Below are 20,373 nucleotides of genomic sequence, written 5' to 3' on the forward strand. Positions count from 1 at the left end.
CAAGCTTCTGTGCATTGAAGGTATTGAAATTCTGCAAAGCTGAGCTCTAATGTCAACCTTCGTTTTGGGGCATTCAAACTCTTTGAGCATGGTTTATCCTGTAAGTGTTGATGGGTCAAATGACTGAAAGCAGACAGCAGGGATTTGCAATAAAGGTGCATAGTGGTGAGATAAATTCAAGGATCCTGACTCCACTGAAAGTCAGCGGGGAGTCATCAGTAGGCATAACATGGTCAACTGTGTATAGGTAGAAGCACCATTTGGCTACTTGGCTTTTCTCTTTGCATTCTGCTGATCCGTTCCTTTTGGCAGACTGGTGTAGACTAAAATTCAGTAATACAAAACACATGAGGGCAAGTTTGACCTTTCTTTCAATGCGAGACTAAGGGAGATAAAGAATTTCAGCAGTGCAGAATGTTAGGCTGTTGGCATGCATTCATTTGAAGAATACAATGAAAAATAGGAATCCTGTCTATTTACCTATTACGATGGGGTGAGTGAATGCAGTGTTTTTGTCGTCCAGTTGAAAGAGTACCTCTGGACCTACATTCCCTATGATTAAGGCTGCTTTCCTTGTCCCTTTCAGGCATAGTAAACTTTTATGAATCTAAAAATCAATCTGATCAAGACGCCCTGCTATGCTGGAATGTTTCACCACTTTGTTCTCCAGATTAATATATGCCTGGGTATTCTCTGCATGCATCCGGAATTGCGCCGGGCAATTTAAATGTGCCCTAAGAAGCAAGCAGAATTTGAAGTATAGTGTGGACAAGGGAACCCCAAGTTACTCCACATTGCACTTTACACTAAGATGGCATTTGATCATTTTCAAACTTATGGGTTCTGATTTTGAAAGAGTAATTGAATCCTAACAATAGCAGACTCTGATATACCCACCACTAGTTATGCCTAATGAGCAGAAGCCTATTTAGCAGGATGGTATGGTCAGACCATATTCTGTTCCTTGTGATGGTCTGAGTCTTAATGATCATTAAAGATGAGGATATGCTCCATGTGGAGAAAAAAAGTTTTTATATAACTATTGTGGAGCACTCGTTTCATCGTGTGGGGTGAGGAATGCCTATTTTCATTAATCCTGGGACTTTGCCACTGAAAAGGGAGGCATTTATTATACACATAATATTGGCCGCAAGGATCCAGATATTTGTCAAAGTTACTTTCCACTTCAGTTCAGTTTTCAAGTCTTAAGTTAGGATTAGGTGGAATCTATGGAATGCAATTATTTTTAGGAATCCATTTCCTAGGTTTTCAGTTTGCACATTCAATCAAATATTGGCATGTTTTTCTCTCCGTCAGTGCTTCTCTACACAATGATGCCACCGAGCAAATGGTGTGGTACTGCAAATTTTTATTTCTTCTTTAAAGAGTATTTATAAGGATTAAGTAGCATTAAACATTCATAGATGTGGTTTCACCCCCCCCCCTGGATTTTGACTGCTATTCATGACCATTAATAAACCAATTTCTGCTTAATTTTTCCAATTGATCCCAATTCAAAGGGTCAGACTGCTTCATCAAGTATAAGTCATAAGTTTAAATATAGAAAGTTTGGTCCATGCAGAAATATTTGTTTGTTCTATGCTGCAAAAATAATTTGCATGTTAACTGAAACCAGGATGGAACTTGTGAGAATTTCCGTTAAAGGTAATCCCTGTCAGTATTTCACCAAGTATGACTATGATGATGAACGAAATCTGATTGGGTAATAATTGGTAAACTTTATCCCTTTTTTCTTTTGTGACCGCATTAGCTCTTTGAGACTTGAACCATTGCAAATATCATAAAACCACTATTCATGACTCCTTGTACCACAAATTCTTGTTTAGATCTTTTCCGGTAGCACAACAAGAAGCAGAGGGTCTGTATTAGGCTTGTTTTACTTAGCCATCCTACGCCATGTATATGTTGAAGCCTGTAGCTTGGATGGTGTCTTATTGGTGCATCTGTTACAATCCACATTTCACACTTACATGCCTATGGCATGTAAGCAATTAGGGTTTGAATGCGTTTTTTAAAATCCAAGTGTCCTACATCCCTTTGCCTCGTTATTGACACGAGCAACACAACTTTGTATAGAGTCATCTTAGAGCTTGGGAAGAGGTTTTTCTTCTTGGTAAGTCACATACCTGGTCTCTTCCAAGTCATACTCCACATAGTAAAATTGTATTCTAAGCACCGGACTACGTGGTGGCTGTACAAGCATGTTAGGTGCTTTGGGTCCAACTTATTATGGCTGATGGGCACATTTTTTGATTGCATAGTGATGGGGTGAGGGTGTTATGACAAAGTGTTTAGTGCTTTCCTGGAGTTCTTCCAAGCCCCTCCCTCAGAACCTGGTTGTAACGGAGCAAATGGATGCTAATGGATGCAATGTGCAAGTCCTAACAGATAGCTCTACATCAGACACTTTTTCAAGAGGAACCGTTTGAGGGTTTCCCTTATCTACCTTGATAGGAGTATAGGTTTCTTTCCTGAACACTGGATGGTGATGTCATCAATTTCTGCAGCACTATAGAACAAATCTACTTCATTTTACCCTTCTGGATGTTTTTACTGTGGAAGTGACATCACCCCTTTAAGATCCAGTGACTCTTAGTAAAATTAATTTACATTGTGGATTAAAGAGCTCAGTTTGTGACTCAAAATTTCCACTGTGTCCAAGCCTGTCTAATAGTATTCAAAATTTTGAACATTGCTTTGATAATGGGAATACGTGAGGTTCATGTTCCGTTCCTGTGAGACTTAAGCGTGTTTCAGGTTGTTTTCATCCAAATCTTTAGACATTTTTTCCTCTGCATAAACCCTTGATTTTATCTTAAAGGACACTCATAGTGTCCTTGCAAAGTAGTGTTTCTTGAAATTCTTAGGTTTGAGCCCAAGAGGGTACTAATCTGTTTTATGAATTCCCTTTATTCATATATCATAACACAAACTTAGTCTGCTAAATAATGGCACATCAAGGTTTTGACATTTGTAATTTTGACAGCCAGACTAGTTCCCTAAAGTTGCCTGATCTCTTGGGTTTGTGGATTAAGACTGATTCAAGTGGTTCCTGGATCTTTTCACTCAAAGTCAGGAAATAAATTGTCAATGGAGAATACCTGTCTTGATACAAACCAACATTATAGGGTAAGTAACTTTTTCTATTGGTTTTAAAATTTTGGTAGTGTAAAATTGAAACTGAATTAAATGTTTTGATCATCTTGTGGTAGATGTATGTGATTTATTGTGTACAATGCCCATTCTTTAAGGCTTGCTGTCCCAGCTGTATTTGATGGTTACTCATTCATTCATCTTGTGACAGTTGAAGTCCCTGATGAATGTTTTTTAAAATGGCCATCAAATGTTGAGCATTATTTTATTTTTGTTTCCCACTGTCATTTATCAGACAAATAGATATTTAAACCTGCCTTTATTTCTTTTAGTTGTTGTCTAATTTGTGTTTTCATTTCATTTGTTGACATTCCATTAGGTCCTCTGTGAGTCCAGAAGTGCCACCTGTTGAAGGCAAGTGTCTCTTCCCTCTGTTGCACCTCACACCCCTTTTTAGTCAAACGGTCTGTGATTGGGTTTTAACTCCTTAAACACTGATTTGAGTAAACCTTGGAAATGTGAGAAAATTGCATGTGTTCCAGTATGACAGATGTAGAATGTGTACTAGCTTCTAGAATATTACATCTAAAGATGAAATATTTCCTTGGCCTCCACTCGTATGTTGAGTGCAAATTCAACCTCCTAGATTGTTTAGTATTGGCTACCAAACTCCTTAAGAGCTGTCCCCATATGCAACCTTTAATTAAATATCTTAGAAGTTTGTAAAACTCAATTATGAAAAATCCTGCAAAGAAATCTGTCAATCAACAATTGTGGAAAGCCAGGTATATTTTGTATACCTGCTTTTCTTTCTTCTCCAGAGATTGCCATCTTGAAATAAGTGTGGTGTCTTAAAATTTCACAACTTTTTAGTATGCTGTCACCAGCTATTTTTCCTTTCCATACAGATTTTATCTAATATCTACTTGCCAAAGAGAATAAATGTTTCAGTAATCTACTTGCTTTTAAGAAAAATAAAAAATAAGACCATCGTACAAATCCGCTTGGGACTTTGTGTCATGCAGGTCGGTTCCAAATTACGGCATTCTCCATATATCAGAGCTTTAGTAATAGCCTCTTTGATTATGCCAGGGTGCAGACTGGGTTATGGGTGTTTACAGAAAGGATTTGGTCCTACATCTTTCTGCTCTTATGCTAATGGACAAATTAGACGTATTGGGACTTTGTCTCAAATCTTTAAAAATTCTCAGTTTGTATTCGAAGAAGCTTTGTTTATGAATGGGCTCCTTTGGCCAGCTTACTGATGGCAGTAGGGCTCTGACTCAACCAACACTTTCATTTTGCAGGACGTCTGAATGTAGCAGAGTTTAGGATACGTCCTTGTGCTTTCTTTAGTTTCTGCTGAAGTGTCTTGTGAATTGCTCTGGCAAATTTACTTTTAAGCAATCGCTTAATTTCACAAATTGTCAGTCTAAATCTCAGATTTAGCTTGTGACCTGGTGCCTAGGTTGAGGATCAAGGAGATTGCCCATGGTCTGACGTTCTACACTTGACCACACTGTTAATTGTTAGGCAGATCACTTCATCTCAGTGTGCCAGAGTTCCCTTTTTCCCTAATTCTGAGCAGATACTACTCTCTACATCAGTGACTTGCTGTTTACATTTTACAACTAGATCAACTCAGTAAAGTCTTGTCAACTAAAATGTTATGGGCGATCTATGCTTCTAACTTTGTCTATAACCACAAATGCCAGGCCTAGTTAGTGACTTAATTGTGGTCAAATTGCTTTTTTCTGTGGGGGTGATAATGCTGTATATTTATTGAGATTTCTAAAGCTGAACAATAGCAGAAATCGAAAGGTGGACACTTATTCCACAATCTGTGTATCTATAATCCTGTTTATGGTAAAAATGTATCAATGTAGACAAGAAGATTGGGAAGAATGATACTCCTGACAGTCCTTTTTTTTGTTGTTTTTTTTGTTTGCTGATGGCATAATTTTACAGTTCTGTATATACATAGGATTGATTTGTCTGTGTTTGCATTACGTTCTCTGCTTGTTGTAATCCGCGCCTCTGAAGTGTTTTTAAAAATACTTCTACCTTCAAACGCTTAAAAGTAGTGATCAGTATTGTATGGTCTAATATTGGATTTGTGTAACTTTTGTTGTGACTTAAAATTTGCTCAACAAAAATGTTGCTCTCCACTGAAAAAATTGATTTGCTCATTTAAGTGATGAAATAGGCTGGAAATGTGTGCTTATTGGTAATAGTTGTATTCACTTGATATCGTGGGGTGAATTAAGGCACCAATGGAAATTAATTTAAGTTTGGCTTGTTCTCATAAGTTGGTATTTCACTCTGGAACGGCCTGTGAGTTTGTGCACACTCAAACTTACCTGTTTGTTTCTTCTCAACTTCTCTCCATCCCCCTTCTCACCCTGTAAAAGGTGAATAATGTACTGCTGACATGGGAATAAGTAAATCTTTTTCCATGGTGGGAAGGACGTTCCTCTATGGTAGAGGGAAAAAACTAAAAGCCTTACTAAGTGAATTTGCTCTTGTTCGGCAGACTTCCACCTGACTATATATACATGTGCTCATGTGAAAAGAAAATTCACAAAGGTGTGCTAGGAGTAGACCTAAGAACCTGCAGTTGTAGTTGGTTTCCAGACCTACTTATGCAAACTTGTGTGAAGTCCAGAACATTTTAAACCGCACCAGTGCAAGTTCATAAATGTGCATGGACTTTTTTGTGACTTAAAATAATGGGCCACATATTGGTTTTTACACGGATTCATTTGTATCTATGTTAATTACAGGATGTTAAGTTTTTATTTTTAAAAGATAAAATTAAGATGAAATGTATTTTTGGGAGACTTTATCAGACACATTTCATATTCCAAATATTTTACCACAAGCTGATCGTAATGTCCCATTAGCCAAAAGGTTGGAAGGCCCACTATATAATATAATTAAAACATTCAACATTGGTATTTCAAAGACCAGCACCTGAACTGTAAAATACAATAATAGTTAAGAATTGATTTCTAAAGTACATTCTTCATAAATAATTTGAATACCTAGTTATTTTACTGGCATATAGGACTCCTAATCCCATTGTAAAATCTGATCTAGAAAAATAGTTTCAAGTTGTCCTTAAAAGGCCACTATAGATGAGGAGAAATCTCGAACTACCTTTTTCCCCCACCAAGTTGCAAATATTTTTCAAACCTGTTAGTTTGAAAGTAAATGAAGGATAATTTAGAAAACTGTTGCAGCTTTTACCCATTCAAATTCAAATTGCAAATCTTTTTGGACTCCTTGTTCGCATGAGCTTGCATCCAATAAGCGTATTTTGAGATCATTGTAAATTGCCACAAATATTTACATTTTGCAAACTTGTACACGTTTTAGATGTGAACCACTGCTACTAATGCAAGCAGTAACTAAAGCTGAGCTTACATTGCTCACTGTATTTCTTGGAGTACTCATCTTAACATTAAAGGCTTTACGTTAATGAATTATGTATACCATTCGCAACGTTATACATATGGATTTCTATTTTGTCCTCTTTCCCACAACCATACTGTTATACTCCAAGTTGGTGTCTAAAGGGATTGTGGTGCAGTGGGTTGAACCGGCTTGTCCAGCTAACCAAGAAACATGAAGACAGGTTGTCTTTACGCTTCAGCCAGAGGAATTTCACGGCCCTGAGTACCAGCACCATGTACCACCCGGTCAGCAACCCACCACAACTTCCTTTTGACCAACAATAAATACATAGAAAAGGGATTGCATCATCTGAGTATGTTATGTTTATTGTTGCTACTTTTCTGTTTGTTTTTAGTCAGTATTGGATTTGAGTAAATACTGATCATAGAGTAACTCCTTGATTGGACTCCTTTAGTAGGAAAACTAGGACTGATCTGTTTCTGCAACCTAAAGTGTTGTTGGCGAGAGAGGTTAAGACTGACAGTCTTGGAATTTTGGTAATAATGTAGGGTTACTTATGTTTGGTTGAAAGAGTATTTGTATAAGTCTTGTCTACAAATTCTTTTAGCCATCTTCAAAACAGACAAATTGCAGTGACATAGATGTCTCTTTAAAGAAACCATGCAGTGAAATTCATAGGTTTGCTCTTGAGCACCTGCTTCCAAGATCTTCCCTTACCGGTTTAGCTCAGCCTTGAATAAATGGATTGGAAACTATTTTTTTTTCTTCTTTTTCCTTAATGATCTGGACAAGTTGGGCTGTGATAGCAAGAACTGGTTGGTATGTGTTCTAAAATGCAAATGGTGCTTCAGGTTGGGTATAAGTGTAGATGCATCATTAGGATGCATTCCACCACCAACAGCAGACCTGCCATCTTGTGAATTCTATTGGTAAGGTTCCCAAATCCTATTCAGATTTTACTCCACTCTTCTTAATCATAATCTTCTGGTGTGCAAAGATGCTACTCTGGTCTACGCTACCTCTAGAGGGACCAGGCCACCACTGGCTCTTTTCTTACCTCTTATGAAACTCTGCTTGCCAGCCAGTCCTAGGGTCTTGGAACCTCTTGATGTCTCTTAAATGTCTTGCTTTACAGTATATCTTTGTGGTTTCACATTTTAACATTTATTTGGATTGAATTTTATCACAGACTAGTCACACAAGGTTTCTGGGCAAGATTTAACAGTAGCCATTCCCTGCAGCTGTAAAAGTCAGTGTCCATTGTATTACACACCTGGGTGACAGCACAGCTTTATTATTTGCCACCCGGACTGTCTCCCATGATATACCAAGGGTCTTTTGGGCTAATTACATGTTCCGTAAAATTCTTGCTACTCCCTATCCTATCACTTTTAGTTGGCTAAGTCCTCCATTTATTTTAATGTATTGCTTTGCTCCACTCTTGGACTTAGTCCCTTACTCTGCCCATTTGGCAGGGCATTTCCTCTCCTGTTTTTTTATTTTCAGCATAGATCGGGGCAGATTTACAAGCTCCTTGTGTCATTTTTGCACCGCTGTTGTCACAAAATAGTGGTCTATTTTTGACGTGACCTATCTAGGGATATGCGTTACGTTGTAAAGCCATCTCACATTATACTGGAGTTCGGTTTGTTCCCTCTTAAAAAAGCCTCATAGAAGTGATGCCGTGAAATCTACAAGATTTTACTGTGCCACTTCTAGGACGCCACTGCTTGGAGCAGGCGTAAGGAGTGACGCATTACAATGAGGATAGGCCTTCCCATGCATTGCTGGATATGCGTTGTGCTTGGAACACCACTCCAGCAATGCGTGACTTTTGGGTTAACAGAAGGGCCATCTCAGGAAACAAGAAATCTGCCAGTCATCCTCTACCTGCCTGTAAACCAGAAGGCTAGTCTCTGAGCATGCAGTGCCTACAGGGCACAGTTTCACAATACACTGCGGTGCATACTGGTCTGCCTAGGGGGAACGTTTGTCGCTGGCACTGTCTGAGGCAACGGGACCAGCTATGGTCAATCATGAAAACAAAGGTTCCCCCTGAGATCTAAAGGTTTTAAGCTCAGGCTGAGGGGGGGATAGATACCGGTGTTGACTGATTACATTTCAGCCGAGTGGGGGCAAGCAAAGGAACCTACTGAGACTGCCTCAGAACAATTGAATGATTGACTATAAGGTATTTACAAAAGAATGGGAGCACTTTTGTCCAATTGAATTATCCTTGGACATACCCTAAGTCCTGATATCTGTGGTTATTGATACCATCAGAAGGGAAGCGATTGAGAGACTGTCTTGGGACTGTTCAATGATTGGCCATAAGGGATTTACAAAAAAGAAAAAGAATGGAAAATTATCCTTAGAACTGTCCTAACTAACAATATATGTGGTTAGTAACAGGGATAGGGTAAACAAAGTGACCTCTGTGGGTAGGCCCAGAGATTGGATGTTGAGAGTTTGAGATGATGCAGAAATGTCCTGATGAGGCATGACTGGTTTGAACAGCGCAGACTGAAACAAAAGAACCACAATTCCAAAGTGGAAAGGGAAAGTACCCAATACTGTTTTACAATACTGCAGGACATGTATAATTGAAACAACTGTACACTATGCCGACCGATGGTCCAGGCCAAAGTATCAAACTACTTAAGAAAAAAGTGCCGTTCGCCGAGAGACCAATTTACTAAAGAGGAGCCTGAAGTCTAAAGAAAATGGAGCTAGATGGAAATCAGCAGCAGACTTGGACAAAGCCCTTGGAAACTAAACAGATTAGTGAAATTATAAGCTATCATAAGACATCTGAAGTGAAAAACCAAAGACTCCTGTCATTTGTCCAAATTCAATAATGGTCAAAACAGCCAACAGAACTTTAAAAAAAAAGGATTGTTCTATTCCACTAGGGTGAAAACTGCAACAGATCTTAGTGAAGGCGGAGGTCCATGAAAATTCATAGCAAAACTATGTTCTGGCCACAGATATGGTGATTACATTTGCAATTTAGGACTATAACTTAGGAGACAAACTCCCTATTTGATATGAGACAATATTCACAAAATTACCAATACATCCAGTCATATATCAAACTCCCTTAGTGCGATACTAGAGGACCAGCTGTCTCTTGAAATGTTGCATCTTCTAAATGAGACACCTATAGAAAAATTCAACTTCATAAATTATGATCAGAACAGAGCTTAATATCTGAATGAGCGAAAAACACTATGAAGCTGGGCTTTGTTCTTGATAACAGCCCTTCATTTTCTGACAAAGCCAACAAATGGCAAACAGAGCAGGTTGTTGTACCACGTTAGTCCCTCTACAATGCCACATGGACTTTGGGAAAGGTTATTGCTCTTCAATAGGCAACCAACAGCAGCTATACGTTTTTGGAGGGGTCGCGGTAGGGGCAGATGGTAAGCAAAGGAACCTTCCCCACTTGTATAGAGTTGACAGCACAAATTCTACAAACCTCAAGACTGGAAAGAGTAATGGAAGTGAGTCTGAGACTTGACTCAAAGTGAAAACCTGACACCTGAATCAAAGTGGCAAGGTAAAGACACAGCTTGAAATACTGGTTTTCCATTTTTTAATTAAAATAAATAATGAAACTTCAAAAGGGCAAATGATAGGGTAAGGGCCCACTCTATAGTAGTCATGAACTGCATAACTATAGTCCCATGTGGTGCTTGTGATCTTCTTCACAGAATATGCTTGCTGTTCCCATGATTCATAGGTCAAGCTCTGAAGAGTGCACCTTGCAGCTAGGTTCCCCCTCCAGAAGAAACTACATTTTCTGGCATTTATTTAGAAAAAAACTAAACTCACCTCTTCTATAAACCACTGAGTTGGTATGTTTAATACACATTCTTAGTGTGCTTTTTTTTTTCCACATAGCCTCAGGACACAGTTTGGGGTATTAGTATTGAGTAGAACAAACAAGTTGCTCTTGATTATTTTTGTTTCCGTTAGACATCAGATCATTGCTTCCACTGATTGTGACATCTTCTAACGCTATGCCTGCTCAGATCACATTTGCCATTCTGTGAAAAATGCAAAGATCACTGCTCAGAGCTAGAGTTAAATGATAACTTAACAGCTGGTTTTAAACCGATCTCTTTTGGAATGGGTGGGCACAGTGTACCTATAGGTATTGAATCTAGGGTTTGCTTCACCTTGGTGAGTCTGAATTTTTAAATCTTCTTTATACTGCAAACGGATTGCTCTCTAGGAGACTACCCACTTGTTGTGCATGGCGGTGGCTGGGTTAGTCCCTATGCTAGATGTGTCAGCATTTCGATAGATTTAAATCTGAGGATGATTTTTCAATAGCTACTTTATCTTGCATAGATTTGAAACGCCTCGCGTCAGTGGATTTACGTTTCGTGATTGCATAAGCAAATGCTTAATTTGTTGACTCTCCTTTCCTGGATAGCTATGATTTCCTGTGTCCATTCCTCCAGTATGTGTTAATAAGGAACCATAGTTGGTAGTATCAACAGAAATTTGCTAGTCTAAATCTGTCAGTAACTCTTTGGAGTGCTATTCGAGAGGAGCCTGATGAATTCATGAAAGGAACTTGTTGAAAGTCATTAAGTTTCTACCTCAACAACGGGTTTGCACAATTGACCTGTTGGGGTAGCAGTATTTTCAAAGTTTAACAAAATTCATTATTTTTGAGAATCTGAGTATGGGTAAAATGAGATCGCAGAATCACACCAAGGTGCAGGACTTTGAGCTACCGAGGTACTTATAACTCAATAAGGAGACTGAAATATTAACTGCTATACCACTGGGTGAACTTAACTATAAGATTGTTTCATATCACTTTTTGGTTTGTTAGGCAGTGCATGATTGATTCAACAGTTGTTTAAAGGTGTAACGGGAAAGGCATGGGGAAGCTGATTTGTTGATGGGGGTATGTGTATACCAATATTGAATGTGTGCTTTTTCGGAAGTCATGTGAATGAGACTACCAACAGATGCATTTTTTTGCAGTCTAGGGTTATTCAGCAGTTTGGTTCTATTTATTTCTGCTCTTCATTTTAAATTATTGATCATTTGTCTTTGGGTGACACTCCCTCTGCAATGAGCTTTTCATATGCTACAGGAGACTTCTGAATGGGTAAAGACCTGCAGCTTCAGGGTTGTTTTGAGCACCTGGCTTGTTCTTGAAATGGACACTATTCCTGTGATATTTTGAATCATTTACAAATTTCTTTTGGGACTTAGGTCAGAGGGTACAGCATTTCTAACTAATACAGGTACAGATGAATCCTACAGTTTCTTGTTATGCAGCCCCTGCATTAGTTTGAAACCAGGAGTCAGTGAAGACCATCAATACTGCACCTGTGCCATTTCAAGAGTTTTGGAAAACATTGAGGCCTTGCAGAGCTCAAACATTTCCAATGTTTGGCAGCTTATTGAATCAGTTTTCACCCTCCATTTCCAAACCGGTCTTTGGCAAGTTGAGTAGATTAATGTACCGCATCAGTATTCCCCTGGGCAGGAGGCAAATGTGTCCTTTTTCTCATGAAGCCGTATGGTTAATTAGGGTCCACTTTAAGGGCTCTATTCGCATGGCCTCTTGTAAGCACTGGCTTCTTACTTACGATGTCATCCTTGTCCCTCCATGTTTAACGAAGGCTTTGCACTCCATTCTTCAAATGGGAAGAGATGAGAGCCACACAGACAAAACTTGTCATTAGACTTCTCGCTCTTGATGCTCTAGCCCTACAGTGTTTTTATGCCTAGGGTGGTTGACAGTAATTTAAATGTCTCTACAAATAATTGATCAAACTTTATCCTATTTTCCGCTCTGAGTATGGGTTTGCTCTTTTATTATAATGCTCTTGCATGTACCTGCCGCAGGCTGCTTGCACCCCCACTGACCTGTACACCCAGACCTCCACCAGAAATCAAACCTCCTCAAAACTGCAATTAACTGCCATTTGAGTTTAATCATTTGTATTCAGAATCTGTGTATAAACAATTTCCCTTCCATAAGTATTTATTGTATGCATTCTGTAAACCTAATTTCATATGCATCCTTTGATTTTTTGTTTGCAGATGAAGGGAAGGTGGATGACCGGGCAAAACTGAGTGTTGCGGCAAAAAGGCTGCTTTTCAGGGTAACATTTAGTCCCTTTTTTGTAAAAGCTAGATGTGATATGTTGAACAGCTTGGAAGTAACAGAACGTTTCTGTAGCACCTAGTTCCAATAAATGGTTAATCACATAGCCATTCTGTGTAAACAAATACAATCTTGTGTGCTGTATTACCTGTTCTGTGAAGATTACAAACTTCACCCTTTAGTTAGGTTACAGAATTTGTAAGCGTTAATTGTGGGTGCAAATTCTTGCAATAAACAGTTTTAGACGTTTAGTTGTCGACACATCTGTGAGGCTATTCTCCCCCCTAAAATTTAGGTTTGCTGGGAGATTTTCACTGTAAAAGGTGCATTTGCCAAATTGTATTCTCGCAACATAAGTTTCATAGACTTGGCAATGTTTTCTTAGCTTGTAAAGTATTAGTTTTTCAGAAGTTTACCGACAAAAGGCTCCCATTTTCAGTGCCTCTGCATTTTTGTAATAGACGATAGCGTTATAGTATCATGTACAACATGTTCTGTTGTAAAATCTAAATATTAAAGCATTTATGTTTTGCTTTGTCATGATGGTGCACACCTCCTTTGGTTTTGATTCTATGGGAACAAGTTAAGCTTGTTAAATCCTACCAATTGTAATTTTTTACCATGTTTTGACTTCAAACTTTGTTCCTCAAAAAAGAAAGAAAATGAGCTTTGATAAGAAGTTGCTTCATTCCTCCGTTTTGCAGAATATCCTCTCCAGTTACCAGCTGTTGGAACATAGAAATTGATTTGAATTCCTACTAATTAACTTAAATTGAATAATGGCCTTTCAGATTTCTTCCCAACCTGCTTCTGAAATATTAAGCTTAAAAAAATAAATAAATCACACTGAACAAATGCAGCAATGTATCCACACTAAAATATTTGAATGTTCAAATTATAAAGTTCTGCTGATGTCAAGTTCAACGTGATATTTGTGAGACTGCGGAGATTCCTCCGGTCTCTGCTTTTGCCCTTTTCTGTATTTTGCATCCTCTTGATTAAATCTGGCACACTTGAGCCCACTGCAGATTGATTGTTCACTTAACTTTTATTTATTACCTTTTTTAACTAAATTTTTGCGCGCCTTGTATATAATTGAACCTGGCTGCTTGAGACAAAGGCCAGATTGAATAGCCTAATCTGGGAATGACAATGGTAGTGAGTTGATCAACCAGAAGACCAAACACAAGCCAGGACCTAATTAGGGTCTAAACAAAAGCAAATGTAAAATAGTAAATTGTATAGGCATGATTTAAGACGAGAACCCATATTCCACCTCGAATAATCTGCGTTCAGCTGTAATTTGTTATTGTAGCAGTGGTATTTGTCCTAGAGTCTACAGGCACTCTAGGCAAATGGCACTCCCCTTCTTTTAGAAAAGCCTGCACATGCTCCAGTAACCTACCTGCAGAAATTCATTCTAGATCCAGGCTTCCACTTAATCCATAGAAGAACCTGTGCCCCCCTTTGGCAACCTTTTTTAAAGAGAAGTGTGGTTGGGTGGAGTCTTTATTCCCTATGCATTTTTCTAAATTGAAAGTAACAATATGATGTGATAAGGAGATACACGTGGCTTCCTAAAACTCAAGTGTCCTAGTTCTGTTTCTCAATCAGATAAGTTTTGCTTTTTTATAAACAGTGAAGATTTAAATTTAAGTCCCTAGTAGCTCAAAATAAATTTGAATCTAACAACTTCATTGAGCTGGAGGAGAGCAAAATGTGTGGTTAAAGCACATTTAGGTCTGTTGCTTTTGAGTAATTGAGTACAGAGGGAAACCAAGGGCATGTATGAAAGTTGCTTTACTTGTGAATGAGAAGCTGGAAATGTACTGTAAAGTGAGTCTTTACAGTGTGGTCATTTTAGATTCCCTTGTAGTATGGTTACTATTTTGCATCACCTCTATTAATTGTCTAGGCTTTGTAACATACAAATAAGTTAGGCAATTTTTTTAAGAGCATATACCAAGAGGAATTTTATTTCCGGTTTAGATCGTTCATGCACACCATACCTGGCCTTAAAGTGTGACTTGCCACAGGTACAGGGCTCCTAGAATTTGGCAGCTAGGCTGTTCTGATATCTCAGCATTTTTTACTTGGGCAGTTGCGTTGGCTTATAGCTTATTACGTCTTCAAGCCCATCTGCATTCCCACCAGGCAAATCGAAGTGCCACCCCCCCTGATTTTAATGATTAATTCTTATAGGTACTTCTAGCCGCAGATTACTCATCTTTTGAATATTCCCTAGGCATCAGACTGGATCAGAAAACATTTCAACAATACTTTTATGCGTCAGTAGTTGGTGCCATGCACCTCTGCACGAACTCTGTTCTGCTCCAGAAAGGATGTGCAGGGCCTATGAAAATTCCACTCTTTCGTGCTGATGTTGGATCCTTTCTTTTGCTCCTTCCAGACTTTGATCCAGAGCTACCTCTGGTCTCTTTGAGACCCTTACCGCGGTCAAAATATTGTTTTACAGTGTGCAGGGGACATAGTCTCCCAACACAACACGTTTTAAACCCTGAAAGGACTGTTGCAAACCTATGTCTGTTATATCCTCACCAAATTTGCCTGTGGTAGAGCCACGACTCCAAAGCCTCCAGTGACTGTCTCATATGGCCTTTAAGTTCATTGACAGAGGTGAAACTCTACTTCGCAAAGCACCGGAAGACTCTGCCACAAGACTGGCCCAAGTAGGAGGTTCAGTCCCAGCCTTGTTTGAGATACAGAAGTCGATGGTGTCTTTCAGGGGTCTGTCTTCCTCTTGATCCAAATCTTCGGCTAAGTAAAAAAAATATCTTTAAAAACTCACATCTAAACGAGATTCCGGCACTTCCCCCTCACTCGCACTACCACAGAAAGTGAAGGGTGGCCCCATACATCTTGATCTCACTCCCGAAGTCATTCGCCTTTGGTTGTTCCTGATCAAGTTGTAGGTTCCGCTTCAGAGTGCTTCGGGCCGTCCACCACACCAAAGCAGATCAGAGTTCCACACAGCCATGCTCCAACTCGGATCTTCGCCCACTCCTTCTGGCATCCCTTTGAGCCCCACAGAGCCGAGAGGATCTCCACCTGTGTGACAGCTGGCAGGTTTACCCTCAATGCCAGCTGGACCCTCTGAGCATATAAAGGGGCCGCCTCTGAATCCACTGGCTCCACCTCCAGTGCCACTGTCTTTGCTAGTTCCTAGCTTATCGACTCCAATGAAGACTTTTGAAGAAAAAGTCCCAGTTATCCTCTGACATGGAGCCCGCGCCGGTTCAGCCTTGACTGAAGTCCCAGCCTGGCTGGCTGCCTTTATTAGGCTCCATTTCCTCCGCTTTAATCTGCCTCCACATCGACAACCGCAATCATTGCATTTACTGTTCGGGATGGATTGAGAACTATTACACCGTGGTGATGAGATTGGCCAATCCTTCCACAAGGGGAATTAATATGACAACCTGCATGAGGAGAGTGGCCATGAGACTTCTCCATGAAACACTCATCTCAACACCCCTGCCTGTGAGTAGAGTGCTTCCTACCCCATGGTTATGTGCAGGGCAGCCACATTCTTTGACCTCCAGTTCCACACCATGAATGTAAAGACCAGTTTGCTTACAGACACTCTTCAGCCAGGGCAGACCTCCACTGAGCAGCTCCTATTGTTTAACAAGGATCTTGCAGACATAGGCAATCGGCAGATTGTATTATGCTGCCGTCCTCCCTGGGCAACCCTGCATTTTTATTTCTGCACCCATCACCTGAAAGCTTGGTGGTGGAGGCGTCTGCGAGCAAGACCAATTCCAGCACATTTCAGACTACTCCTCTCAGTAGGGAGTTGAAAGGGGTGGAGATGTTTTGTGAGTCTTTTCATCCACTAGCCTGGCTGTGAATGCCAGTTGCCTGCAGGGGAGTTATTCTAATGCTTTTTCAGACTGTGGCTCAAGTCTTCCCAGGTGTCCCTATGACCTCTAACCCATCCTTTTCCAGGCAGTATAGAACAGTCATGACATGGCCAAGTTCACAATCAGTGTTGCCATTTGCTGTGACACTTGGCTACAGTCCACCAGTTAGTCAGGCGTTCCCTCATTGACATTCCATTCAAAGGGGCCTGCTTTGAGCAATTAAAAAACAGCAGGGCTACTGCACTCTACAGTTTCGTGCCTTTCCCCATGGAAAGAGCCCAGGACATGGAGGGTATGATCCCTATCTTTCAGCCTTGGTCCTGGATCAGAGAGGTTGACTCAGAGGTTGCCGAGACTGATGGCTTCCTGCTGGTTGGGCAAGCCGTGTGGCAAATGCAGGCCCTGTAGTGTGACATGAAATCTCAGTGAACCCAAAATCAAGGGGACCTCTCTGACTGCATTCAGATTTCAGAGGAGTCTGCAAAGGATCTGCTGTAGGGTTTGCTGAACATCGATTTGGGTCGGCGGCAGACCCCTCGTCCTTCTCCACCCAGAGCTGTCAGTGGTGACTGCATCACTTCTGGGTTGGGGTGGCCATCTAGTAAAGGTGGAGATCGGAGGCAAATGGTCTCGGCTCCATAATCCACCTTCTAGAGCTTGGCTCCATCTGCTTGGCATTGAAAGTTTACCTGCTATCCTTCATGGGAATGCTGGCACAAGTGCTTATGGACAACACCACCGGCATGTGTTACTGCAACAAACAGTCTTGGTGGGTCACAGGACTTGTGCCAGGAGGCCCTGCGGCTCTGGAAATGGCTAGACCACCAATGTATCTTCCTAGTGGAAAACCATCGGACAGAATCATTGAATGCCAGTGTGGACAAGCTCAGCTGTTGGTGCTTAGCAGATCACCAATGGCAGTTACAGCCACAGGTGGGGCAAGGTCTTTTCAGTGCAGAGAGCCTTGGCTCGATCTGTTTACCACTGCAGAGAAGTGCAATGTCCGCACTTCTGAGCATTGGTGTTTCCAAGGAGTCTCTTGCTTGAAAACGTTTTGCTATGAGTAGAACTATGGACTTCTGAATTCCTTTCTGCCGATACCACTCTTACCCACAGTTCTCAAGAACATCGGGGTCAACCAGGCCTGAATAATCTTAGTGGTCCTGGTTTGGATACAGAGAAGGTATCCATAACTCCTGGGCTTTCACATCTGTCCTCCATTCAGGTTGCACCTCCATGAAGAACTTCTGCCACGGCAAAAGGTTAGGGTTCTGCACCAGAGTCTCTGCAATCTTCACCTTCATACTTTGAGCGGCTACAGCTGAACACCTTCAACCTTCCTCAGAGGTGGTTAATGTGATCTTTGCAGCCAGTCATCCCCTGACAAACTGTATATGCCTGTCGTTGGGACAGATGTGTGGCTTGGTGTGATGCTCGACAGATACTCGAAGTCTTGAGGTTTGTTTCTGCCCTTAGCCTGGCAAGGCCTTGCTCTGGGAACAGTTAAAGGGTATTTTTTTTGCTTTTGGCTGTTGAATCAGCGCCAGATGTTGAAGTCTCCTGTTGTGCTTTTTGGAAGGCTTAAAACATTGGTTTCCTCTTGTTATGCCACAGTGGGACCTTAACTTGGCCTCACTTTTTTAATGTGCACTCCCATTTGAGCCGCTTCACAGCTGTTCCTTACAGCTCATCACCTTCAAGAACGTGTTCCTTGTAGCGAGCACATCTGCTCGGCATGTGAGTGAGCTTAAAGCTTTTTGTGTCCCCGTGCCATACACCACCTTCTTCCCAGACAAACTTGTTCTACGTGCCTAAGCATGCTGCTTTACTAAAGTTGTGATGCCTTCCACGTGGGCCAAAACATCACAGGTGCTTTCATTCTGTGCTCTTCCTCACACCTCTAAGAAGTAGAGACTTTATCACTGAGCTCAAGAGAGCCTCTTCATATATGTACGAAAGCATATAGAGTTGATGAACAGCTATGTAGGGTTCTGTGAAGTGAAGAAAGGTAAGGCTGTGCAGAAGAGCACCATCTCCTGCTAGACTATGCTCTGCATTAAGATCTGCAACTCACTAGCTAAAAAGCAGCCATCGGAAGGGCTGCATGCTCAATGTGCCAGGGCCAAAGCTGTTACCACTGCGTTGGCACACAGATTACCTGTCCTGGACATTTGCTAGATGGCTAAATGTGCTTCACTCCATACATTCATGAAGCATTATTCCCTGAACAATCCAGTTAGCTGAGGGGAGCATTTTGCCCACTGAATCCTTCAGTACTTTCTGGTTAGAGTCCATCCACAAACCTTCCTCCAAATAGGTGCTGCTTTGGTAGCTATTATAAAGATGAGGAATCTGTAGCTAGAAGTCTCTCTCTCATAAGGACAAGTTACTTACCTTTGGTAATGCTCTTTCTGCTAGAGTCTCGAACTAGCCATAGATTTCTCAATCGATTCTCCCTGTTCTGCGGTTCGCTTTAATCCATTAAAAATCTACACGCTGGGCACAAGAGTTTGCTTTTGGGGCTCTGCATCTGGGGGTGCACGAGTTGTGCCTTTATAGGCCCTGCATGTCCTTTCTGGAGTACAATGGCGTAAGCACAGGTCGGCACCATGCCACGTAGCGATGCACAGAGGTACTGCTGAAAAGTTTCCGGATCCTCCCTGACACCTGGGGAATATTCAAACTGTGAGTTATCTGTGGTTAGATCGTCTCTACCAGAAAGAGCGTTACTGAAGGTATGCACATTTTTCTTAGAGGATTTATGAACCTTACTCCCGCTTCTGGTTTATTCTTACCATTTCTTCCATTTATTCCTAAAGCGAGACAAGGGCACATGGCTTCCCTTCTAGGTACCTAAAACGTGGCACACCTTAGCCGCCTTCTGGAGGCTGTTTCAGTGTACTTTAATTGTTTGAGAATTTGCAAGCTTGGATAATTTAGAAATCTGGGAGGTCCTTTCGCCATTGATCACAACTGGCAGTTAGTAGTGCGAAGAACCCTTAAACTTACTTGTGGCATGAAATCACCTTGCATGTCAAACAAAAGATCATTCAAATGACTCACCTAGAATATTGAAGCGCTTTACAGCAAGAAATAAATTTCCGCGAACCAAGGAATGGGCACAATACTTTAAAGGAAAGGGTTTAATTACAGCCTAAGTTTTCAGGCTCCAATTGCATTAATAAAGATTCTGTTGCCTGTGTACCTTGCGGAAGACGTTTCCAGTTAGCTATACTTTCCATCCTAAAGCTGGAAGCTTCTGAATTTGCCTTTTTGTGGGAAGCTTACTTTGTTGTATTTATGATCGCATTAAACCACCATCATAGCAAATGGTGGAATACAGCAATAAATCACATTTTACTTGTTTGCATTTTACTTTTTAATTGTTACCTTCATCTGTTTTATAGGAAATGGAAAAATCATTTGATTCGAAAATTTTTCCTAAGCCACGTTCAAGAAATACAGCTGTGGAGAGAAGACTGCGGCGCGCACAGGACCGATCACGCACTCAGCCAGTCACAAATGAAGAAGTGGTCATTGCTGCCACGTAAGTCCCAATAATGTGCACACTCTAAAACTAGGGTTTGGTTGTCTTTACTGTTCTATTACATTAGCATTGCTGCAAGGTAACCACTTTTGATAAAAACATGATTACTGCTCTGAAAGTTCATGGAGAAGGAAGCTGTGCTTGAAAGATCACAAAGCCAGAATCCAACACTTACTGAGTCTTTAAGTGCCTCATTGGGTTTGCAAGCCATGCACTGCTTGTAACTGGGGTTGGCAGCACATTCACATTTGTAGAGACTCTACCTCCAGGTG

At 40.8% G+C, this 20,373-nt stretch overlaps 1 protein-coding gene across 36 annotated transcripts in view; it reads left to right on the plus strand.

Moving 5' to 3' along the window:
• Window positions 1-20,373, plus strand: part of SVIL (supervillin) — a 635,411-nt gene that overhangs the window by 327,660 nt on the left and 287,378 nt on the right. For 35 of the 36 annotated variants that reach the window (XM_085631809.1, XM_085631813.1, XM_085631820.1 and 32 more), the window contains 3 exons: window positions 3,494-3,528; window positions 12,607-12,668; window positions 19,962-20,101. The exons of the other annotated variant lie outside the window; for it this stretch is intronic. In XM_085631809.1, coding sequence (XP_085487935.1) covers window positions 3,494-3,528; window positions 12,607-12,668; window positions 19,962-20,101 — 237 coding nt within the window. The remainder of the gene's footprint in view (window positions 1-3,493; window positions 3,529-12,606; window positions 12,669-19,961; window positions 20,102-20,373) is intronic. 36 annotated transcript variants of the gene reach the window in all.

Source organism: Triturus cristatus, chromosome 10 (assembly GCF_964204655.1).
Source record: "Triturus cristatus chromosome 10, aTriCri1.1, whole genome shotgun sequence".
NCBI classification, from domain to species: domain Eukaryota; kingdom Metazoa; phylum Chordata; class Amphibia; order Caudata; family Salamandridae; genus Triturus; species Triturus cristatus.